We start from the raw sequence: 25,933 nt of genomic DNA, 5'->3' as shown, positions 1-25,933 counted from the left end.
TTTGTATTCAGTTCCTAACTGCTGGGGAACTTTACTTTCAGTTATGGCACTCTTAAACACAGCAACATGCACACACAGAGAATTATATTAAAATGGGGAGAGGTACTGAGTTATACCCATTCAGGAAGCAGCTTGCAAAACTGCTGCATCAATTCCTTGTTTCTGGGACACTGTCCCTGTTCCCTGATACAGAGACCTTTTAACTTCTTTTCCTCTCTTCTATGCAATAAACATTTCTTGTTGCTATGCAGTTAGTGACAATAATAATCTTCTGCATGAGCTGACTGTAATGGCCTTGCCCACAAGATGTGTGCTCTGATCACATCCTTAAGAAGGAGTGAGCAGAAGGTCACTGTGCCCTGGCACTGAAGTGCAAACAGAGGAGTGAGAAGGCTGTAGCCAGTGAGAGCATCAGGAAACTACTGCAATGTAAACTGAGCACACCAAAATGCTCTGACCTACCTCCTCATGAGCTGCCAGATTAAGGCCAGTGTGAGCGTACGGTTTCCTTCATTCAGATCTTGCCCAGCAATGCCAACAAGGGAAAATTTGGCTTGATTCTTTCCCAGTTCCACTGCATAGTTGCAGTTTTCAAGCTGTTAATGGCAGGGTCAAAAACATGGGAGAAAAAAAAAGAAATAAGGAAGACAAGACACTATGACTTTAAATTCTTTGGATCACTCAGCCCAGATCCTCCTGGGCAAAAAGGAACATTGGGGCTCTGTGACAAAACAGCTGATTGACTACCAACAGGCAGATCCACCCCAAAAATACCATTCTGAACATTTAACATAGAAGAAAATGCTATACTTCATTATGAGGGCCTGAAAAGCAGATTAGCCTTGAAAATAAAAGCGTGTGGCTCATGGGTAGCTCCAGCATTGTGGCATTGCACTGAGACAAAGGATTAGTGTCCCAGCCAATATTTTAGATTGGTTGATCACTCTGGCCTAACTGGATGCAATTACTCATCCAGATAGTTGGGAGAAAGCTTTGCATTTAGCAGCAACTGTGTGATTGGTTCTTGATGCATCTGATCAAGAATGCTTATCATCACTGTCTTCATTTGAAGTGGAGGGCAGTGATCCAGACAGCTGCAATTAAGCTGGTGCCATGCATCTCACAGTCCAGATGCATTACAATCAGTGCCTAAAGCAGTAGCAAAAGGGATCTGCAAATACAGTTTCTAAATACTGATACAAAAGTTGTCAAGTCTTTTTATGTAACAAATATTTTTTACCTGTCAACAGAGCAAGTGAGTCTAATGTAGATTTCTTTTTCAGAATGAAAAATTATCCACAGACTAAGCACAAAAATAATTCAAGGTGCTGTCATTGGGACTGTAGAGCAACATGAATACCCACATTGCCGTTTGAAATTATTCAGGTGTTCACTGAGGATAAGGCATCACTACTGGAGATATTCTAGCTTTTTGTACCTTCTTCATGTTGCCACCCAGTTTAGGATATGGAGGTTTGTTCACCCTGTTCCAGTCTACTGGCACTTTGATCTTTTCATAGAGTTGGAAGATAACCAAGGCATCTGACAGGTCACTGAAAACAACAAAAAAGGTACATTATTGTCCAAAGAACAGAGGAAAGAAACATGATTCAACTATTAGCAGAGGTAAACTTAGTTCCCTGGGAAACACAAAGCAGCATATATTCTTATAGGGCCCAGAAGTTTTTATATTCTTGCAATCAACTTGCTGGCTGTATTTATCATCTGAAGGAAGCGTAATACCTCATCTTACCTGTACAAGTGATTTACTCGTGGATTAACACCAAGGGAGTTCATCCAGTTCCTAAATGTCCTTTCTTCCCTTGTCTCACCTAAAACAACAGACACATCAATCAAAGGCCTGCAGAACACCACACTTCAGTAATGTGTTTTGAGAGGAAACCCTAACTGAATTTACAGCCCATTGTGTTGTCATCTTATTGCAGGGCTTCCATACTGTTGTCAACTTATCACAAAAGTTTCATATCTTCTTGGTGTTTCTCATGGACACCTCCACAGAGCACTGACTCCAGTTCCCTTCCCAACCAGCCACCCCACTCTTTTATAGCACTCTTCTTCTCATTGGTTACAGCTGTGGCCTGTTAAAGTCAGGCCTGTTCCTAATCTTTGATAATTGGCCCAGCTGCAACTCCCTAGGGGTAAGATTACTTTCTATACTATCTTTATTTTTTTATATTCTATCCCCCTACAGCACTGAATCATGAACAGAAGGAGATGCAAGGGAAACACCATGGTGCACCGTGAGAAATTTGCGTTTTCCTGACCTTCAATGGAGCCCCAGTCAATGTCCTGGTTCTCTGGCTTATGCAGGGCAGGGTATTTGTTGAACAGGTTGGCGATGAAGGCCAGGTTGAGCTTGGGGTTGCCGCGGACGACGTCGGTGGCGGTGACGAACTGGCGGCAGCCGAGGCGCTCGGCCTGCTGCAGCATGCACTCTGCTCGCTGCACGTCATCCTTCTCCTGCCCAGCACAAATGGGATGTCAGCCTCACTCCCCAGCACTGCACCCAGCCCACCTGGGTCTCCTTGTGGGCATCTAGCTGCTAAAGCAGCTCCTTGATGGAATTACAGCTATTCCCGTTCCCACTTTTACTGATGGCAAGTCTGTGTTTTCAAATGGGCTTTGCCCACAATTCAGCCACCTCACCATTTGCTTTTACAGCCATATTCCATATAAATGTAATGGTTTGATGAAATTCACAGATAAATGTATTTCAATACACTTGTAACATGCTAGTAATTTATTAGTGTGATTAAATGGTTGCTGAAGTTTCAGAGTTACTATCTAACAAAAATCCAAACATATAATTCTTAATTCTTAATTCTTTGGAAGCTTTGATTTCTGATTTACAAGATTGTGTTGCAATGCGAGAAAGAATTTGCTGGTTCTGACATCCCAGCGCAGCCCTGTGTTGGCCAGGAATGCAAGTAATGGACAGAAAATATTGGCATTTACTCCAAACTTATCTCATCTTACCCTTAATCCTGACATGTCAATAGTAATAGCTGGAATGCCTTCTTCATCTCCCTTGGGGGCAACTTGGTTCAGCAAATGGTAATAAGCTCTTGAGTCCTGTGACAGACAGAGAAATTAAAGGGAAGAAAAATTACATCTAAAGCTCAGCCCTTTGCTTGCCAGTGCTCCCCTGAACAATGTGCCTGCATGCTTCATTTTTATTACATCGATCATTGGGCTACATAATTAAATTAATTAAGCTGGAAGCACTTAGCAATTCCTACTTTATGCTGTGTTTGCCAAATCTATTTCTCCCCTTCTCCAGCACAATATATATGTGCTGGAGAATGCCCAACACACGAGACAAGAATGCTGTGTGTGGAACTTACAGAAAGGGCAGCAACAACAAAATGATATCAGAATTCACTTAATCTGAAGGTAAAATTAGAGGTAAGAAAATGCATACCTTTATAATGTTGTAGAAGTCAGGCTGCTGAGCATTTAATAAAAGAAAATGCAGAAGGAGAAAGCAGATGTTTAAAGTAGATTTCAAAGCAAGGCTGGAACAGTTGTGGAAGAGAAAGCATAGTTTTCAAGGACAAAAGTTAATACTAACAACAATACCAGCATTTTTCAGGCCAAAGGGCAAGAACAAGACAAGGGTTTATCATGTTGTGTCTTTAATCTTTTGTGAAATACAACGCTGCTTCCATATGTGAAAAATATTAACTCACTTCAAAAAGAGTTCAAAGAACTGAAAATGAAGCTACATTTTAATGTCTAGGGACTTGACTAACTAACCCAACTGATGCTCTTCAAAATATTAAGCAGACTACCTGAATTATTTTAAATATTTTACATCTGTATTACTATGTACTGTATCTAGGAAGTGGTTATTTACAACAGAAGTGAGGTGAGGAGACAGACTTAGTTAGAGAATGCCTGTAAACACTGAAATCTTGTAAATGTGTGCCTTCTTTTCCAACTGTAAACACCAGAATTGTGATTTAGCTTTCAGCTGTAGATAAGATTTAACCAGCTGAACCATAGTCTTTTTGGCCAGCCCACAGAAAGATGGGAAAGACTCCATTCCCTTCCCTTTTCATGGATATTCTCCAGTCACCTCCACCCAGTCAACCAAAAATCTGTTACAATAAAAACTGTACTATCAGATGTGACTCTCTACCCCTCCTGTTGCCTTCCCTGGTGCGTTTTTTTCTGTATTTCAATTAAATGCTTGTGCTTATGTTTCAGTCCCTAGTGAAGCCTATGACCAGGTACCATGGGAGCTGGATTTTTCCCAAGCCATTCTGGGAGCAGAGAAGTCAGGTGAGGTTGGTGTGCTGGCCAGCCCCTGGCTTTCTTGTAAGCCAGCTCAGATACCCTCCCTTATACACCCTCTACAGATCTGGAATGCTGTCTGGGACTCAACTGGGTTTTAGGATCTGAAATTCATCAGTGGGCACCACTGAGGCTCAGCTACATCTGTCTGGGAACAACAAAGGTCCTACAGAGAAAGCCGCTGAAATCTGCACCCACAAGCCCAAGAGGTCCTGAGTATATGAAATAATGCTGCCAGACTACAAACCCAGCCTTGCACCAGTCTCCCTGTCTAGCTGTAGTCCCAGTGAATTATTTCAATAGTCCCAGTGAATTGAAACTCACAGAAAACTGCATTCAGGGCTATAGCAAATGTTGGGACAGAGGAGCACATAGCCTAGGTGAAGGAAAGATCAAGTGAGGAAAGATCAAGGGGAATTGGAAATGCTCAATCATCTTTCTCTACATGTTTGAGTAAGGTCCAGGCTTTTCCAAGAGGTCAAGAGTAATTTAGGGAGATTTGGAAAGGAGCTGAGCAATAGAGGCAAGGAACTGAAAATACAGCGTCTAATGCCCTGTCCAGAGCCAGCAGCCATTCCTTTCCCAGGCATCTGGTGTGCAGGAGCTGGCAGTGATAACTGGGAGGTCAGGAGGAAGAGGAGGAATACTACTAAGTGCAAAGGTAAACCCCAATGAAAGCATTTTATGTACCCAGCTCCATGTGTTCAGCTGCTTGGAGTGTTTCAGTGCACAGCCCCTGTGTGGAGGGCAGAAATTTGGGTGTAGAGCTGCTGTTTTGCTTTTGTTGGTCAGTATTTCTCATACCTTGATGTCTGAGCTGAAGTTGTTGACTTTGTTGCATCCTGCGTTTTCCAGATGATAGTTTGCCCATCTCAACAGCAGGTCCTCTGGAGACAATTTCATCAGATCCTCCAGGCTCTCTCCTTCTCTCAGAAGAGCAATCAAGGCTAACCAGGAAAAAAATATAAAAATAATGATGTGAATACTTGTCGAAGAAAATATATAACTGTTTTGTCTCTTTCATGTTTTCCTGCCCTAGTTTGTAAAATGTGAGTTGCCAAAATGTTGCTAAAATTCAAGCTGGGTTAGCATGAGAGAGGATGTAAACAGAAAAAGGGTCTCACCAATAGAGTCCAAGGTTGCAATTTGTGTATCTAGTAGTGGATCATATTCAAGTGGAAGACAATTTCAGTGTGGTCTAAGAACTGCCCATGAGTATAAAGGTCTTATCAACCCTCCCTGCAATGAGCAGGGACAACTTCAACTAAATCAGTTTGTTCAGAGCCCCATTTGACATGACTTCGAATGTTTCCAGGAATGGGGCATCTACCACCTCTCTGGGCAACTTCTGCCAGTGTTTCACCACCTTCATTGCAAAAAAGTCCTTCCTCATATCCAGTCTAAATCTACCCTCTTTTGTTTAAAACCATTACCCCTTTTGCTATTGCAACAGGCCCCACTGAAAATTATGTAATCATCTTTCTCATAAGCCCCTTCAAGCATTGAAGGCTGTGATAAGATCTCCCTGGAACCTTCACTTCTACAGGCTGAACAATCTCAGCTCTCTCAGCCCACCTTCTTAGGAGTGCCCAGCACCCTGAGCCTTTCTGTGACCTTCCTCTGGACCCACTCCAACAGGTCCAAGTCTTTCTGTGCTGAGCAGTGCAGAGCTGGATGCAGTGATGCTGAGTACAGGGGTAAGCTTGGAATAAAAATATGAACACAGGCTTTTTGCAGCTTAGATAGAAGAAATCTCAGTGACCTTCACACTGAAACTGGATTCACACAGGCATTCTGGAACACTTGCACATGACCTCATGGGCTTGTGGGCCAGCAGGGCTAATTCATCTGTCAATACAGGAGATACTCTATTTACACAGACAAATTGATATTATGTTCACAAGAGGAGGAACAGGCAGGATGGGAGGATTGACCCTTGAAACTTGGACCATGAAAGGCTTTAGAATGAGTTTTGAAAAGAACTAACAAGGAAACTAACTATTAATGTGGTAAAAAAAGGAGAGTGTGTTACATTGCTCTGATTTTCTTCCAGTATCTTTTGTCAGACCTTGAAAGAATTATGGGTTGGCTACATAAAGGAAACAGTGGAGACAGACCATAACTGGAGATAATTACACAGATAATTTGATATAGGGTGCAATGGGGTTAAAGTGGACCAGAGGGGGATAATAAAAGCATTTGAAAATAGACAGAGGATTTTATGAAGAGAACAGTGTTGACACTGCCAGAAGGCTGGAAGAAGGATTCTTGTGGAGTTGACTGTGGATTGATTTTTGGACTAATGTTTTCTCCTTTTTTTTTGCATCAATTATCTTGGCACAAATACTTACAACATGCTAAAAATGTGAAGATGATAGTCAATAGGTGGCATAGTCAATACAGAGGATGATCAGGAAACCAGACAGAAGGAACTAGATGACAGTAATAAAAATGGAATGCAATTTAATAGTGCCATGTTCAAAGACCTTCTCTGGGGAATTAATATGAATAACTGCTATTAGCTAAAAGCTTATATGAACGAAGGATGAGAACCTGAGTGGATTAGATGTCTTCTAAGCTACTCTGAGCCACCACTTGATACGACATGGGGAAAATCCAACGTGATATTAAGTGCATCCTAGGTAATTCCCATAGAGGTTGGGATGTATTACTGCCTTGATATAATGTGCTGATGAAAGTTCACTGGAAATACAGGGTCTCATGTTCAAGAAAGGGGCGTTCTACCTGAAACAGCTGCAGAAAAGGGCTATGAGGGAAAGAGAGAACCTGAAAAAAATCAGAATTTTCTTGGCTTGTCTAGCCTTAGATGAAGTCTTAGATGAGAAGTGAAGGAGAAAATACCAGAAAGGAAAAAAATAGCAAATAAGCAGGGCAAGGCTACCTACAAAGGAATGGGAACTGGTGGCTCTGGCAATGAAAGGGACAGAAATGTGAAAGGGGTGAGGCAATGAAGGTAACACCTGCACAGAAACTGGAGGAAAGAAGTGTCACTGTTGGGTGAGGGACTGTCCAGAGGCATGGGGAACAAAGCAGCAAGATGAGGTGCTGTGTGGGCTGCAGGTACACCCACAGCCTTCGTGATGAAGATACTTCATGGAGAATTTTGGCATTGGTGAGACACATCTGGAATGCTGGGTCCAGTTTCTGGCTCCTCCGTATAAAAGACATTGACAAACTGAAGCGAGTTTAGTGGTAGGACACAAAAATGTTTGGATGGAAGTTTGTGATATAAGGGAAGAGGATGAGAAAACTGGGACTATTTAGCCTGGAAAAAGGTTTGAGAGGGGAGCAAGTATTGTCTTCAACTATTATAGAGAGGCCAGATCTGCATTTTTCCAGTATGCACAGGAAAAGGATGAGGAGCTGTGGACACAAGGTGTCAGAAGGGAAATTCCAACTAGATTCTAACTAGGAAAAAAAAAAATCAGAGCGAGAGTGGTTGGGCTCTGGAACAGGCTGCCCAGAAAACACAGGAAAAGGCCCTGAGCTACCTCATCTGACATTAAGATGTTGTACTTAAGATGTTGTACTGCTGAAAGCAGGTGGCTGGATGGGTGAGTCAGATCTCCAAGGTGCACCTCCACAGGTTACTTCCAGCCTAAATTATTCTATGATTCTATAATTATGATTTCACAAAGAAAGATGTTTGGCAATCAAGAGCAAGAAGGAGTCAAGCTTCCTGAATGCTGATTTGCTTATCCCAGATTTAGCATCAATACACCAATATACTTGGATGCAGACCACCATTCCTGACCCAATGAGCATGAAAAGGCTCTGAACACACAACTCTGCAGAAAGCCTTGGACTTCTGAGTGCTGAAGCTTGTGAAAAGCAAGGAAAATTAGACCAGTCAAGAAAACAGACAACAAATACTTGAAAAAAAAAATTAAAATCCAATTGTTTTTTTTAATAGCTTTATCCTAAAGCCTCTGCAGTGATGACAGTGGGGCACTGAAAGGAAGAGCCATACATACCTTCATTCCTGCTGATCTCTATGTCAGCAAAGAGTCCAATTTTGATGACTTGCCACAAAAGACCCAGAACCAGGTAAGGTTTCCCTTCTTTTAAGTCTTCAGCTCCAATGTTAACAACATGGCACCCAATGGCTGAAGCAGAGTTCAGGGCTAGGTTCAGATTTTCCTAGGAAAAGATGAGAACTTTTGAATGATGCAGAACTTGAGAGCTGAGGCTACAGGAAGGGAGCACAGCCAAAATGAGTGGAATCTGCAGGCAGCTTCACTGTAAATGCATTTAAGCACACAGAACCATGTCTTTCCTGAGGCAGTGCTCCAGGTGGGTGCTCTGGGTGCTCACCAGAGGGGAATACAGGGACAGAACCACTTCCCATGACCTGCTGGCCACAGTTCTTTTGATTCAGCCCAGGATACATGTCAGGCCACAGCAAGCAGGGGAATGCAGACTCTCCTGGGGATTTATAGGCATATTCTGGGTCTCAACACAAAGACAGAAAGGACCTCATTTTGGCAGAGGTGGCAAATGTCAGGTCACAAGGCACTGGAGCTCAGGGCATACAGCTACATTCACTGTGATGTCCTGGCTCAATGCTGGCTACCCAGGCCAGGCTCTCCCCAGGGCTATTGCTTGAGCTCCTGTACAAATACAGATGTAGCTTCAGCATGGGGCAAACCCTCCTCTGCTCAGTGCTGCACACGGGGAGGAGGAAAGGAGCTACAGCCCCATCAACTGGCAGATATTCCAGGCTCTCCTCTCCCTGAGCACTCTGCAAAAGCCCTAGGATACAAGTAAGCTGCTAGCTGGCAGTGTTTGCAAAGAACACGCTTCCCAGGAATCAGTGTGAACAAACCTGATGAGTTTTTAGCCTTGCAGTTCAGCCAAGGTCAGAACCGGTAATATCTGGACATCTTCTTTTTGAACTTTGGAGTATGGACTCCTGGTTTGGGAGCATGCAGAGGAAGCTGAGGGATTCAGTGATTCACAGTGACAGGCAGAAATAAAAGTGATATTTCAGGAACATTATGTTCCTTTGCCATTTCCTGTCCATTTAAAATAAAGGGAATAAGAAAATCTGATCCTCAGGTCTACCACTATACAAAAAGGTGGCTTTGTAAACAGAGGGCAAGCAAGGCAGGCAAAGAGGCCTGGAAAATATAATTTACCACACAGCTTTGCAGTTTTTCACATGAATTTCAGCACTGCTGTCGTGACAGGGAGATCTGATTAGATATAAAATGCAGAGAGAGGCATAGTGTAAATTCTCATAAGCTAGAAAAATGGGGCCATTTCAAATTAATTGCCTTTTCTCCAGCAGACAGCTGTAAAAGGGTTAAGTTAAAGTGGAAGCTATATTGATCAAATCATGTCTACATGTGACAGGGATTGATCTGAGCTGCATCATTAAGTTATGCTGCTGACCAAAATGATTAGAACTGAAAAACGAGGTATACAGCATAAAAATCCAATTTAATGGCTTCTGAGCTTACTTGAGTCTGGCTAATGTTCCATCAAATCAGAGTAGCTGAGGGCTAAACTGGGTTACGTTCATATCTATTCTATATATCTAGTTATACTCTGTACCAGGTACATAGATACTGTTAATATAAAAATATATCTCTACATACTGCTGTGTGAGAAACACAATAAACTTTAAGTAGTGAAAAAACCACCCTTTTTGTCCATTTAAAAATATATATATATATACATGTGATAGAAATAAAGGAGGGATTCAGTATTCAAGGTGAAACACTGGGTTGTAAAAGGCATGCAACAGCAATGGTCCAATTCCAGGCATGTTGCACTGGCACTTCCAGGGTCACAGTTAGTATTTTGGTGAGGACATCAGACTGCAACAATAGCAGTTGTGAGTTCAGGTCCATTGCCATGCCTTAAAAGAGGGATTCAGCCTTCTGAGAGCTACTCCAATGGCAATTGGTCACTGTATTATCTCTGTGCTCTTGCATTCATAGAACATCTACCACAAAGCATCTAAAGCTCTGATCTGGTGAACATTATTCATTGTGTTTGGTTAGTCAGGTTGCTCATATGTGTGGAAAGAAATGTAAATATAAGTCTTTGTGTTTTTATGACATGGACCTGAGCATCTCACTGCGCCACAAACAACTTTGCCTGACTGCGTCGGGCAGAACCAGCCTTTCCTCTAAGTAATTACACAAAAGCATCCTAAGGGGAAAAGCAAAGGATTTTGCTGTGTTTAAGTACCTGTATTGTGAAGGGTGTGAGTTTCTTTTTGTTGATTGTTCTCTCATCAATGGTATCTGGCACTGAAAAGTTGATCATCTTACTGGAAATAAAAGAAAAAAATAATAAGAAATACATTAAGCTATATGTGCACAAAATACAAGTTCTGTACATTGCAGGACAAGTCAAAGAGCTAGAGAGTTACTTGACAAAAACAGATTATCACCCTCTGCTTCTACATATATACACAGAGGCACACACTCAATACTTAAGCAATTATTTTGAGCTACACACAGATTGTACTATAGGTACAATGAGGCCAAGAATGCCACAAGGTGAAGTTGTATGAGAAGTTTATTGTGCAGAAAATGTCTGTGGAAGCACTCACTATTTTGTGCTGTTTTGTGTGAAACACCAAAAATCCTTGGGCAAAAATAAAACCAAGCAGCTCCTCAAATTTCACTTACTTCATCTAATTGTAAGTGTCTAGAGGCAAGAAAAAATTCTCATTAAGCATGAAATATGCTTTATATTTCTGAAAATAAAAGAAGCACAAAACCCTAGTATTATCAATGCCCTGAGTCTGCAAACACTCCTGAGCTTAATGTAAATTTAGCAGGTTCACTTTGAACAGAAATGTGAGTTTTTGCAGACTCATGGCTCCCATTTGTGAGAAGGAAAGGTATCATTTACCAAAGCACTATGCCATCACCGACCGCCTGGAAGAGGTCATCTGTCTCTGGATTCATTGGCACCACGTGCTTGCAGTCAGGGTCCTTCTCAAGGGCTTTGTTAATCCAGTTGACAAAGGCATATTTTTCTTCCTCTGTGGACACAACGTCAAATCCATCAGTTTGCTGTGCAGTGCCTCTACCATCGTGTTACTGACACAGGCAGAACTCCTGGGGGAGCCTTTCCCACCAGTGTGACTGATCAACAAAACCCTGCATGGAAGAGGCTTTCAGGAGACCAGCAAAGGAGCTGAGGACAGCAAAGGGCTTGAGTTGGTTAATACTCCCTCAATACTCCTTCTCACTCACTGGGGGTTGCCTGGGTCATGAGATCAGGCATATTACAGAGACTGGTAATGAAGTCCATGTGCTTCTAACGTGTGGTGCAGATGTTAAGCTCTGCAAGCGGTAATTTGTGCTTTCACTGTCATTTGAATGCAGTGTTGTACCACTCTACTAAACAGAAACCCTACATAACTTCAAACAATTCTGTATTGTACATTACACCCTCTTCATGTGGAATATCTAGAAAAGCCTGGCCAGGACTGGGCTCTGACAAAGAGCACTCAGAGGGTAATGGGCAGATGTGCCTGTAGCTCAGCAGGGCTGAAGCACAGCTATCCTGTACCAGCAGCAGCTCACATGGCTCCAGCAGCTCATAGGAGGTGCCCTCTGGGATGAAGGTGGATGGAGTCCTTGGAAGCATCCTCTGTTCTCCCTTCCCCAGAGAGTCAGTCCCCAACTGCTGTCCCTGCAGAAGATTGCCAAGGGTAGGACGTCCTCCCCATGGAACTGCTTCAGAGTGGGCTGTGCCCGGGAGCTAACAACAGCAACCAACTTTCAGCTTGGAGAAACAGGCTGGAAGAAAAGCCCTGATGGAGTTGTGCCCTCCATGGGAAAAAGTCAGGAACTATCTGGTTGCAAGGAGAGTTTAAAGAATGAGTGCCTGCTAAAATGTGCAGGGAAATGGGTTATCAGCAGTGGGGAACCTCCCTGGTGAGCAGGGCCAGCAGGTGTTTGTGCTGCTGCTGTCAGGGAGGGCCAGCTGCACCCACCTGAGTAGGAGTGCTGGGTGCCAGCACTGGACTGCTCCGACGTGCCACCGATGGCACAGATCCCCTCCTTCTTGTTGATCTGCTTCCGGAATGACTTGGCAACATCATCACTCTTCAGGTCTTGGAAAATCTTTCAAACATGAGAGAGGATTTTAGAATTTTGGAGAATTAAACCAAGCTAGAAGAGTGATCTCTTGGGCCAAGAGACACATTCTCTCTGCTTCATGAATAGGGAAGGGCAGCTTTAGTGTTTTCAGTGGGTTTCTGGGTATAATCTGTGTATCATCTGCTGAGGTACAAAAGGGTTCAACTCAGCTTTTATGCTTTGAAATCAGGGAACAAAGATCAGCTAGGTAATAAAAACGTAACTTTGGAGCACAGCAGTTTGGGTTTGAAGAAAGAGAAAGCAAAAACCTGCTTATCCATCCCGAGGGAAATTCCACTATTTTAGCATTTGCTTTTGACCCAGTTCAGACCAGAAAAATAAGTTTTTGGATTAAAAAGTGCCCCATGAAGTTTTCAGTTTCGATCTGCTTACACTTTCTGTAATCATCCAGCCAGAACATCATCTTTTTGCAGTGTATAACTGAAAAACTGTATCTTGCTGCATGAACCAAACTGAAAGATATTACATTTATGCAGTGAGCAGCTGTATTCACATAACTCGTCTCAGTAAATTGCAGAATTTTTAGTTTGGTTATTTTCTGCTTTCAACTTTTCCAGTGAGGAGACTCATTGGATTAATGAGGTGCCCATGAGACCTTGTGCTTGTGCCTCTGCTGTGCCCTGGGGATCACTCTGAGCGACTGAAATAAATTACTTACTGAAATAAATTCATCAAAACTGATCCTGCCATTCCCCGTGGTTGTCAGACTCTGAATGAGCTCTCTGGCTTTGTATCCTGGGAGAGGGAGATTGGCAGCCTTCAGCACCTCTGTTAAGTCATTGGTATCGATGAAGCCATTCCCGCTGATATCTGCAAAGATTAAAGCAAATTTTTACATTCTACATCAGCCCAGTGACATTTTCTGCACATAAAGACTGATTTTGATCCAAGGAAAGGTACATTTTATACAAAGATTTGTTGTCTTGAAATCTGGTGTTTTCAATTGCTTTGGTGTTATTCACACTCAAGAAAGAATTACAATCCCTTTTTAATAAACAAACCCTCACAGTGATGAATTGATATGTTTAGGCGTATAAATACCTTAAACCTAGGTTTAAATGGATATAATTGCCATTCCAAAGTTTACACACTGACAAATGTGATCTATAGAGGAAGCATCCTGTCCACAGAACAGCTAAAGAAAATCAAGTTGACACAATACACATATGCACTTATCCATAGATATAATTTGTGATTTTAGCCTGTTTTCTGGATCTAATTACATCAGAAATAGGCTGGAACTGCATATGCAACTCCATTCATCCTCAAAATTAAAACTTCTGTGTTTCTCTGGGATGGTGCTAACATGAATACTCCTGTTGAGCTCCCTGCAAGTATTTGGTAGAGAAGATTACCAATACAGGGTAGTATTTGATGAGAAGATCAACAATACAGGTTCATAATCCTTTATCCTCCACTTAGTGAAAAACTCCACAGATAAAAAGTAAACTTTAGTTTATCACATGGGGAGTTTCTGTTCAAACACTGTGGTTATGACACAGATAAATATATATATAGTTATATGGTGTATATATATGTGTATATATACATGTATATATATATAGTTATTTATATTTGGCCTTTAAGTATCTGTGTCTTTCTTTTTCTGCAGGCTTCTTTTCCCCATCCTGGAGGCTGAGGTGATTTCAAAGCAGTGTGAGCTGACTTCCTGCATAGGAAGTTGCAATTTGAGTCACATGCTACAAAAAGACACTCAGGTCTCAGCATCAGTAGCAGGATTAACATGGATTGCAAAGAACATCCCATCCATCTCACCATGGCATGGGACAAAAGGATCTGGACTTGGAGAGGGCAATGTCTGGGAGAGGAATGAGAGCTTCCTTCCAGCCTTTGGGGGAGCAACCAGATGTAGTGGAAGGTGTCCCTGCCATGGCCATGGGGTAAGAACTAGATAATCTTTAAGGTCCCTTCCAAGCCAAACCATGCTAGGATTCTGTGATTTGCCTTCTCAGGGCATTGGGTGTATGGGACACTCAGAGGGACCAGATTTTTAACATTGCCAAACTAAACTATTGTGTGCTCAGAAATCAATCTGAATCAGCACGGACAGCTGATGAGTGCATAATCCAGTGAGGCTGATAGGAGTTAAGTGAGCTGTGAGAAGCACAAAGTCCTTTTCTCAGAATTTGGGTAGACAGTGATGGGTCGGTGCGACTTTAAAGGAGACAGATCAAATGAGACATCTAAAGGTTTGGAAAGAAAACACACAGTAGAAATATGGGGCTTGAAAGATCATTGTGAAGGGATTACAAATTTTTTATCCATTTGCACATTTGTCCTCTCCACATTCTTCCTTCCCACAGGGAATATTCAATTTACATTAAAATAAAACATTTTTTGCCTTCCAAATAATTTGTCATGAATAAACAATATTCTTGGGAAAACACTTGAGAATATTTCCAACATGGTTTGCTGTACAGCTTTTGAGGGGTTTTTTTTTGTAAATCCTGCTGGAGCCCCAACACCCCCTGTGCAAGAGGCCAGTGCTCTGCAGTGAGCTGATGTGGTTTCATCTGGGAGGCCTGCAGTGGCAGGAAAAGGGTTTTCTGTGGCTGATGTGTGATCAGTGCTGGAACAAACTCCATTTCCTCACAGCTGGCCAGTCAGACCATGAGAAAAGAGCTGGCCACAGGTTCACACCTCAGCAGTGCCTCTGCTGCTGGCTGCACTCACCAACTTTGCTGAAGGCCTCCCGGAGCTCTGCCATCTCCTCCTCGGAGAAGTGTGCTGCCGATGCCATCCTGACTTCTGTGAGGGGCAGGTCTGCAAGGAGAAGACACTTGTTTCATTTGGTGCTTTATGAGTTTGCAGCTGTGATGAAACAGAGAGGCTTTCACTTGGGTTTTCAAAGTCTTGGAGCTGCTCGCCATGGCTGAAAACCCAGCTCCTCTCTGTATCCTGAAATCAAGTGAAGGGATAAAATTCCGTCTAGATGAAATACAATTCCATGTCCCTCCTGTTGTTTTTCCAGGCCCTGCTCAAAATTACAAGTTTTATTTATACTAATTTAACTGGAATTAAATCCTATCTCTGCTGACTTTCATTTCTCATGGAGAAAATGGACTAAATGGTGCTGGTTCTTGTTATTCCCCCTTGGAAACATAATTATCCAATCATTTCTTCAGCAGTGCTGGCAGAGAAGCAGCCCTGGGTGCTTCCCAGGGCTCTGGGATGGAGCCAGAACCTCAGGGGACATTTGTTCCACTTACCTTTGGGTACTTAATGAGGAGGCTGCTCACCCTGACAAGGTGGAGGGATTGAGAGAAGCTCTTTCACAAGGTGCTCAGAGCACCAGGTCAGGCTTCCCAAAAGTCAGCCGCTTCTCTCCCTGGATATGTGGGAGTTTAAGGATTTTCCTCCCAAGGTGCCTAAGTTAGTGCCTGAGGCTGTGTGGCTTTAGGAATGTGTGGCCAGAAGGAGTTTTCCTGTCTTTCCTCTCATCAAAGATATAAAACAGGAGCAAGGATTAGACTTTCACTTTACAGGCACTTTCCTTAATAACCAGGAAGGGAAAGTTCACTTTCTTTTATGGCATCACTAAATACACTGCCAGAAGATGCACATTATCCCCATCTGCCTTTCATGCACCTACTGTCCCTTGAATATATTCATGAGGAAACTATTCAGGAGACAGACTATCTATTATTCTATATTTGTGAGAATGACTATAGTGTCCTATGTCTCTTTAAGTATTAATTAACCAAACAACTATTTAAATAGAATAGAATGGAAACCTGAGCTGATCCTAGGAAGTAGTTGCAGTAGATACAGTAATCAAATGAGGGGAAAAAAATCAGAAATGTGCCATTCCCAAACTAAAATTCACACTGCATAATTTAAAAAACCCCCTAGGTTTGCAATTTGTGTAAAAATACAGAGTTATGTACAGCCTATTTGGGCTTCAGAGTCAGTGCTTTGCAGAACTCATGCATCGATTCCTTGTGTCTGTGAAAACCACTATGGACACGGCTTTGACATAAACTAAAAGCAACTCATGTGGTTAACTCCTTGTCTGCTGCCTCCCAGTAGTATCATGCATCCTTTTCCTGCCTAATCACTGTGGTTTTAGGATGAGGACAGCAATAAAAATCTGTCCATTCACTCTGACCTTGATAACTAGAGAAGTGCAGCAGAATCCATGATGCCATTGCTCTTGCAGTTGGTTCTAAGCACCCTACTTTCAAGGATTGCCTTCAAAAACCCCTATGATCCACTAGCAATGTGAGCTATGTATGTTAGGGTAAAGTTACATCCATAGTCTTCCCCTAGTCTGTCCTGGTATCTTTCCTGCCTCTGATTCCTCACTGCCAATCTTTTTCTGTTGCCTGCTCTGTGTTTTTACAAATTGTGGGTTAACTAAAATGCAGCTGGACACGTGAAAATCTTACACTATCAGCCAGAAAGCCCATATTCCACTGCAAGGTCATTCTTTCTAGTCCAGTCACTTGATCAAGCAATATAATTTGTAACACAACTTTTAATAGCACGAAGACTGTTCTGGGCTTAAGAGGTAGGAAACATTACAGGCTTTTGCCTATAACATTACTTTTGCAAAGTAACCTTGAGAAAAAAGTATCACCAACATAAAATGGCATCTTCCAGCTTGCATAAGAAGTTGTGACCTCTGATATGTAAATAAGTAATCTGTTTAACACAGAGAATCCTATTAGAAGTATATATGTTTACATATGTGGACATTTATACTAATAATAGGATGAAGGGCTTTGCTGTCAGACTCTGAATGAGTCTCTTTAATTTCTTTAGGTCAGTATGACCCACTGTTGTGAAGGTAACTACACATAGCTGAGCAATCAGATTCATCTCAGGTGCACACCAAGAATGAGAATTGGTCCTCCATCACCTGAGGAGTGGTTCTCCTCAGGTGACAGAAGGATGGTCACTGCCTGCTCCAACACACAACTGAGCTGCTCCTACAGATTCACCCTCACAGCACCTCTTGACTTCAGCCTGTCAGTTCCAGTATCTAAATCCACTGGGTTTGCTGATTAATACCCCACTGTGGTTTCACAACACTGAGATTCAGAAAGGCACCAGAATTTTTAGATTTAAAGGCTTCAGAGTTATTCCCAACAAAAAAATCACTGTCACTTTTTAAATTGTTCAAGTAGGAAAAACAAAACATAAGGAAATCAAGTGAGTGAAAGTCCAAAGCTTTAGCAACACACAGTAAAAAAAGGAGAAAATCCTCTTTCAAAAAGCCACCTTTCAGTATTTAAAATGCTTATTTTGCTTAAATCATTAAATGGTAATATTGAGGCACAGAGAGGTGTAAAATGCTTCTGAATAGTAGCAGAAGAGGTCAGGCCCAATATTTTTACTGATTTAACCAGCCAAGAGTAGAGCCATGTGCTTCTAGAGATCAATCTCTTTTAGCACTTCACCATCCCCCATGCAAACTGAAAATACTTTGGGCATCCAACAATCCTGGGTGAATAGTCCAATCACCGATAACTCACAAGGCATTGTAAGCACAGAGTGCACTGCTTCACTCCAAACTGTTTGCAAAATCAGTACGACCAGGCAGATGCAGAGAGAAAATGCAGAGGGTGATATAAGAGCAAAGGAGAATATGTGGATGAGCAATGATGATGAGCCATGTGAACAAGTTGAAAGAGCTCCTTTGGAGGGAACATTTGTTGAGGAGCCACCTGAGGAAGGAGCAAAGGGAAAACCAGCTGGTGAGAACCAGACAATGGCTTTGAGCAAAGTAATGTATGGCCATAAGCACAGAGAAAAGCTGGGCAGGGGAGAGGTTTGGCAAGACAGAAGGGAGTTTAGTATAGACTGAAGACAAACAGCTTAGCTGTCAGCACAGATGAGATATTAAAGATCAGGAGCAGCTGGGAGGAAGGATCTTGAACTTGGTGTGATGGAAGATCAGTGAAAGAGCTGAAGTGTCTCAGGGAGAACGAGGTGAAAGTGAGCACGTGCTTAGATGCTGAGGCAGGATGCTGAGGAGGGGAAGACACCTCCCTGGGTCAGTGCAAGAAAGGCAGTGGAACTGCCAACAAGAAATAAATGGAAGGTCATAAACATTCAGAAGGAAAATAGAAAACTCCCTGAGATAGTCTGAAATTCAGATGGCTTCAGGACATCCGGATTACAACATTGCCTGGAAGCAACACTTCTTTCTAGTTTGGCAAGCAGCATAAACCCGCTATTGCAAAAGCAAAACAAAGTTGTGTAAATACACTCTTTCCTCCCCAGAAGACTGCTGAGTTACCAGTTGGTGTAAAAAAGGGAAGAGGTTCTCACCTAAGCTGCTGAGCATACAAGCAAACTGGTACCAAAAGAGCCTTTAGCAAAGCATTCCCTTCCCTGCCATCATTTCCAATATGTCACAGCCATGCCCTAAAGCTTCCTTGTATTTGACCTTATCCTCAGAAGAACCTATGACCACACTGATGTTTTAAGAGATCTAATAACAAACTATTTTTGAACTGGAATATAAAGGAAGAACTAAAATAATCTTAAACCTTAACATAATTGCTAAATTGAAACACAGGGATATTGATGTTCTTCCATTTTCTTTTCGATTTTGAAGCCATACTCAGAGGAGCTGCCTGGTTATGCATTGCTTGGCAAAGTGTACACCCACCATGCACTATAAATAATAAATGGCAAACCCATTAAAACTTCAAGGTTTCCAAGACTTGTATTAAATGGTTACCTTGTTTGATATTTTTCCCCACTGCTCTGGTGTTTAAGCTTTGTTGCAAGCAAGGCAATGAAAACCTTGAAGACATGAAATGGCACTTCATAGATAGACATAAAGTTGTACCTTTCCCCAAAGCAAAAAAGCACATTTCATGGAACAACATTGCCTTTCACAAACATATTTAGTTAGGAACAACTTAACTGTGAATTTGGTTTCAAGAAAGTCAAAGACATTACTAAAATTTACTCACTTTCTACCATCAGGGGTTTGCTTTGTTAATGCACTGGTACTTTGCTAATTATATGATAACTTGTCTAGCTGTTGGAGAGGGGTATGACACATGTTCCCTGGCATATATAAATTTCCTATTATCGTCTCTTCAAACTTGCTTATTTTTTTCTGAAATATGATGAAATAAGAGGCACTGGCTGTTGCAAAACAGCTGTCAGCTGTTTCATGGGGCAATGTGAGACTGTCCCCCTGCACACACAAAACTCTGCCTTTCACTTTGCCAAACCTCATAGTTCTAACTCCTTTTCTCTTTCTTATCTCACTCACAAGTTCAATTTCCAACATCCGGCTTTCTGTAGGGATGGGGAATACTTCCCCAGCTCTCTTCTGCAATAGACTTTCCCTCCCAGCTGACATCAAAGAGGCAGCCCCAGCAATCCTTCCCCAAGGCACAGCCTGCACTGGATCATGCCACCAGCAGGGAGGATTGAGAGAAGAGTCCTTAGAATTGTGCAGAAACTCTTGTGAAAGATCTGAAGCATCTTGGAGGCCAGAAAAGTACAAGGGAAAACAAGAGTTATCTCAGACATATTCAATATTTGTCCCACATTTATTGCACCTTTGCATACCTGCCTATTCCTGGTCACTCTTCAGAATACCCCTGATAGGATATTCCTCCCCAGAAATATTTCCCTCTACCTTTCTCTCAGAAGATATCACACATATGTCCATATATCCATATGCATTTCTGTCCAAATGATTTGTCTCAGCTGATTCCTACAGTGTGGAAGGCTGAGGAGGAGACAAGAGGAGATTTTTGAGCTAGATTCTGATTCTTTCCTTCTGGAGACAAGTTTTTGCCACTTTAATTGTTACTAAAGGGTGAGAAAAAGATAAATGATACAGTAGATCTCATGTTGAAAGAAGAATCAAGGCTACAAAACTACAGCAGTGTGGCCTAGAAGTTCCTCAATTTGAAAGTTTCATCTTGTGCTCATCAGCAAAACCCTTTGACTAAAAGGCAGCAGGCAAAGCCATCTTGTTGGCAATCAGCCAAACATGGTCTTCAGCATAATCCAGAATAGTTCATCTCTCAATTGAACTTCAGTCTCAGCATATTTGCTACTGTCATGCTTTTCTCCTACATATTTATTATTAGCTGTTATTTCTCTTACAGTTCTGATCAAAATAATGTACTTAGATCCCTGCACCAGCAGGGTGATCCACACTGCACCCACAGCAAAATAAGATAGCAGCTTTAATGCTGAATTGAAGTGAGCTGCCAGTGATCATTTGCAGTGATAGCTCTGGGGTACCCAGCCTCCTTAGACAAACAAACAATCCCATTGATGTCCTTTATCCTTGTTTGGTGTCACAGCTTCCAGGCACACAGAGTGGATTGGTTTTTTGTGACAGCTTTTTTTCTGCTCATGATGCAAGATGAAAACCAGAGTTTATACCTCTCTTCCATGCTGGTGAGTAACTCAGACAGCTGCTCACTATGGCTGACAATATCAGCAAACACAAACACATTTGGAACCTCATGCCAATTAGACACGTCTTACACAAGGACTTTGAAAATCATTTAAGAAGCACGAACTGCAATATTTCAAACACATGAGGTGACTTTTTCATGCATAACATGAAAAAAAGTTAGTTTTTCATGTTATGCATGTTGGGCTCTGACATTTTCCCTACTGAAATACCTATAGATAAATAAGAATATTTTTTAAATTTCCTCAAAGATGCTGAGCTAAATTTTAAATCCTAAAGTAGACAGAAACACCCTCTGTTAACAATGGGTAACTTGGATCACAGTACCTTCAGTTTGGTTGGCATCTTGCTGTTTTACTCAGCATTCAAGACACCAAGAGGAGTCTTTCTGCAGATATGGCAAATACTTCCTCCCTAGTACATTACAAAGATTCATGAGTTAGCCCACAATAAATGACAATCTTCGCCTCAAAGGTTTTTTAAAAGACTGGTGTCTGCAACAGCAAATCTTGCCATGTATGTAGGCACTGGGATTATTAAGATGTTGCACTTTATCTGGGTTTTTTTCTTATACAATTTGAAAAGAAATACCGAGAAAATACATTTATCACTGTTCAGAAGGAACGCAGCAATGCCCATGAGTTATTTGTTAATGTTCCATTTCATAAAGGACCTTATTTGTCAGTGTGATGCCTCAGTCCTAAATCAATTACTGGTCAACAGTAGGGAAGGGAAGATCCACAGGGTCTGGAAAGAGATGGAGATCTCTTTCCAATATACCACTCAGTGGCAGGGAGGGCTAATCCTTCCAGAAAATTAAGACATTGAAAAAGCAGAGGTCTGAACCTATAAATACTCTCCTTATGTGTCTTGTAGCTATAAGATACATCCTACTAGGGAGATAGCATTTAGGTGTAAATTAGTTTTCAATCAAAGTCTGTACAATTTTTCTTAAAAAAAAAAAGATTGATCCAGTACCCTACATTTCTTGTTGAGTCACTTATCTTTCTCATCTCTTTATAAACACAGGCTAGCTGGCTTTAAAGTGAGAACATTTTTCCATAGATAAAGGAACATTTTGATTCTCAAACTGACAAACAGTTTCAGTCATTCAACAGGTGTCCCATTTGGCATGGAAACCCCTGTCCCACCCAGTTCCATCTTCACTAACAAAGGTGGGAGAAGAGGAGAGCATCTGCAGGGTCTGCTTTGGATAAAGGTATGAGAATCTATCACAGCACAGATGGGGTGGCAGATGGGCATAAAACCTTGGAGGGACAGATAGAATCTTCTATTCCTGTTCCTGTGTGCTTCAGCCTGAGGGTGAGGGGTCAGGTCATGAAGTACTGACCCAAATGTGCTGAGGCAGCCTGGTAACTGATGCAAGAAAGAGAGGAGACAGCCTCTGGTTCCAGCTCATTTGCAGGAAAACAGTTCCTCTGCACACGGAAAATATTAAAAACATGTTCCAGCTGTAAAAAGGAGGTTTTTACATACAAACACATTTTTGCATTTGCTTGGTTCCACAAGGATTTATGAATCTGCTGCTGTCTCTCCCATGCCAGGAGTTGAATTCTATCCTCAGTTTTGCAGGACACCTCAGTGACTCCAGCAGTGACCAGGCCCTTCCACCCACAAAATCAGACCAGAAAAAGAAGAGCACATCTGAACACAGCCCTCCTTTACAGCTGTGCTGTTGCTTGGACCCGTATCCTGTGATGGTGCTGTGCTGGGAGCTGCAGTGTGCAGTGGGGAACTCAAGCAGCACCTGGAGCAGCAGAAGGCACAGCCCTCCTGCTCCCCTTTCCTCTGAAGAATGATTTGGCTTTATGGCATGGTCCCCAAGCCTGGTCACTGGATGTCCCTCTCATGCCTCTCACATGCCACCCTCCTGCTTGTTGGCACAGCCTCCATGTCCAGGACACCCTACTTGTTTCATCAAGGGGCAGGAATTTATTTCCCATCCTACAGCTTTCCCCTTGGATAACTGTGGAAATGTACAGAGCATCCAACAGACTCTCCTGTACTCTGTCCTGCAGCACCTAAACACTGTTTCAGATTTTTTCCTAAATATTTTTCATTTTGATAAATATTTTACATTTTGCATCAGCATTTCACTGGAGTCTACTGTTTTGCATGAAGGAGCTGGGTATGAAAATGAGCTACATTTCTGTATGTACTTTACTCCCCTGGTCTCCCCCATCTCCTTCCTTCCCCTTTACTCAATCTCTTCCTAGTTCTTTCATGCTTTATAAAAAACATATGGCAATGAGTTTTACAGTAGGTTCTCGATCAAGATAATTCCACTCCAAGCTACACAGCTGTTTTAAACTGCTCATGACTGAAATCAGAAAGAAATGGGGTCAAAAAATTGAGAGCAAAATACAAGACAATGGAGTGTGTGGTAGGTTCTGTGAGTAAGAGAAGAAGAGCAACACCGCTAGATTTGTTTAAGAACAAACATCTTATGACCATAACAATATTCAGTCCAAGGAGACACTCTGGTCAAGCTGAGGAAGCAAATTCAAACCCAGTAAGATAACACATCCCTTTTTTGACCTTCAGCTTCTGAGCTAAGTAAATCTGGACCTTATGGTCAGGATGGAAGCAGAAATTCCCGCTCATGTTACCAGCAAGCAGGCAGGTACTTCCCAGCCCCTCCTGGCTCTGGCATCGCTTCTCAGTGGAGTTTCCCACCGCAGAGGGGGTTTCCACATCTCCTGTCTACTCATGAGATCTTCCCCAGCTCAGGCTGCCAGACTGCTCCTGTGGGTGGGCAAGAGGGGAGGAAGGTGAAACATGCTGGAGTTCCTCTGTGGGAGGGGTGCCAGGGTGTGATCTGCTTTTAGCAAGGTGGTCAAACCCCATCTGCTGAGCAGCCAGCTGCATTTGCTAGAGATAATCTTCACCTGACACCTGTAGCAGTATGAGATCAGTCAGCCAGCCTGGTCTGAGACTTTGGTTGCGATAAGAAAGACCTAAAGTTCCAGTGTTCAAACCAAATCCATGTGCTGAGGGAATCACTATATGACAAAACCAGCAAGACTACTGCTCTTACAGAGAAGACAGTTAAGCCTGGAGGCTCCTTTTCACAATAATACCACCTAAAATATCTGTAGACATTCACAATTTTCAATTCATCCAGAGCCTGAGCTGAAACCCCAAAGAAGGCAAGGGACTAGCCTGACCAGGTTCACCAGTCAAGATCTTAAAAGGCAACTATAACATTAGGACCCCCCGCCATGTCACTATTTTAAAAGCAGAAGTTCCTACTGCAATCAGGCTCTAATATGAATCAGTTTTATTTATCCACTGGAAAGTACAATTACATTTCTAAAAACCTGATATAAATGTCTTAACAGCCAGCAGATTACATTGTAAGCACTATGAGCCAAAATACATTATACTTATGAATCAGTGTTTTTCATCACTGAAATTAAAATTACCTTCTTACATGGATCCAGTCTTCAATCTAAATAATGGCTTCTTACTTTATCATGCCCTTCCAAGCCAATGCCAACTCCAAGACTACCATTCTACTCAGCCAAAAGCCACTCTGCCAAATTAAATCTATCAAACACTTTCCTGAAGGTCAGTAGAAATGCTGTGCACAAGACTACTGGAAAATGCTTCATGCTAATACAGAACCTGCTGTTTTTTCATGGCAGCCACAATTTCCTGTGCAGTTAAACTGCTGGGGCTCTCAGTGAGAGCAGCCTGCCAAAAAAACACCAGATGCTGTGATCTTACCTCCTGGGCTCAAGCAGTGGGTCAGAGCAACGAAGAGCTCAGCAGTTGCAAATCCAACGGAAAGGGCAGAACTTCTGAAAGAAACCAAACGTCCTGTAGGGTGGAGGGACTGCAAAGCAGCTGTCACTGCAGACAAGGAAACTCTTCCTTTTCTGCAGCGCTGCTAGGCAAGCCCAAGAGTGCAAGCCCACAACTGAGACCAGAGAGGGAAGTGAGTGGTGACAAAACCTCATAGTGCAATAGATTTTTGTCTTTATAAGGAAACGAAGTCTCTGGTCTCTGGTCTCTACCTCTTCACCTCAGCTCTCCTCCAATAGGCCCATTGCTGTGAGTTTCCTCTTAGTACCGCTCTTGTTCAGGGAATACAGGCACGCTCAAAATGCTTCCTTTCTTCACTGGTAAGGGTGGCTACACTTGAGGCACAGAACAACAGTAATACCTCACTCACCAGGCAGGGCTGGCTGCCAGGCCAGACTGGGGCACAGTCACCAGGCATGGAAACTCCTCAGCATTGCCACACAACCTCTGCCAACGTTGGACTGCCCTCCCTGCGAAAACTTCTTCCATGCAAGTGCTTGGAATTTCCTTTGATGCACCTTGTTACCTTTTCATTATCAGTGTTCATCGCTGACAAAAGGCTGGCTCCATCTTCTCTATGAGCTCTGATTAGGGTGGTGTGGATGCCAAGATCCCTCTGAGCCTTCTCCTCTCCGGGCTGAACAAGTTGAACCCTCTCTCACTGTTCTCTGACCTGCTGTGCTCCATCCTGGTGTGTTCCTACAGTTTGTCCAATCCTTTATTGAACAGGGAAGCCTAAGAAAGAACACAGCCCTCCTCACACCACCTCACAACTAACACAGATTTCAAGAACGCATTTCCCAATGCACTGAGGCCACATGTAAAAGTGCTCGATGGATGCAAATATAAACCATCTTTCAAGCCCCAACAATGCAGCAGTACAGAAGGCTTAGATCTGAAAACACATCAAGAGAGAAAAGTTAATAATCAGTGCCACAGGGATTTTAAGAAATGTTCTGCCTTAACAGCAAGATTCTTGCCACTTTCCACAGGCCGAAGAATCATCCTTCAGATTTTTCAAAACTTCTGTTCTTTTACCTCTGAAAACAGGCAGGTGAAAACAATAACCAAACTGTATGTCTTTAATGAAAAAGCTGTCATTCCCTGGCCCATGAGCTACATGCTGTTGTAAAGAGGTTCAAGGAAGCCCTTTCATGAACAAATCTCCATAATTAAGATCCATCCTTGAATCAGCATACTTTTGCTCTCTTCA

The 25,933-nt window shown here is 42.4% G+C and overlaps 1 protein-coding gene across 4 annotated transcripts in view; it reads right to left on the bottom strand.

The window, feature by feature from the left end:
- LCP1 (lymphocyte cytosolic protein 1) overlaps positions 1–25,933 on the bottom strand; it is a 50,369-nt gene that overhangs the window by 5,607 nt on the left and 18,829 nt on the right. Inside the window, exons 1-14 of one of the 4 annotated variants that reach the window (XM_054271616.1) lie at positions 24,643–24,791; positions 15,162–15,251; positions 13,126–13,277; positions 12,302–12,431; positions 11,209–11,341; positions 10,537–10,618; positions 8,313–8,478; positions 5,122–5,264; positions 3,443–3,469; positions 2,998–3,093; positions 2,286–2,481; positions 1,754–1,832; positions 1,439–1,553; positions 463–596 (exon numbers count right to left, since the gene is read on the bottom strand). In XM_054271616.1, the coding sequence (XP_054127591.1) occupies positions 463–596; positions 1,439–1,553; positions 1,754–1,832; positions 2,286–2,481; positions 2,998–3,093; positions 3,443–3,469; positions 5,122–5,264; positions 8,313–8,478; positions 10,537–10,618; positions 11,209–11,341; positions 12,302–12,431; positions 13,126–13,277; positions 15,162–15,228 (1,520 nt within the window). In that variant the 5' untranslated portion in view covers positions 15,229–15,251; positions 24,643–24,791. Of the gene's footprint in view, positions 1–462; positions 597–1,438; positions 1,554–1,753; positions 1,833–2,285; positions 2,482–2,997; positions 3,094–3,442; positions 3,470–5,121; positions 5,265–8,312; positions 8,479–10,536; positions 10,619–11,208; positions 11,342–12,301; positions 12,432–13,125; positions 13,278–15,161; positions 15,252–24,338; positions 24,365–24,642; positions 24,792–25,933 lie in introns of those variants that run through there. The other 3 variants (XM_054271613.1, XM_054271615.1, XM_054271614.1) reach the window with 3 other exon arrangements.

This window comes from Melozone crissalis, unplaced genomic scaffold (genome assembly GCF_028551555.1).
Source record: "Melozone crissalis strain CALT ecotype California unplaced genomic scaffold, PUWL_Pcris_2 ptg000013l_1, whole genome shotgun sequence".
NCBI classification, from domain to species: Eukaryota; Metazoa; Chordata; class Aves; order Passeriformes; family Passerellidae; genus Melozone; species Melozone crissalis.
This window is presented reverse-complemented; position numbering and strand designations above follow the sequence as displayed.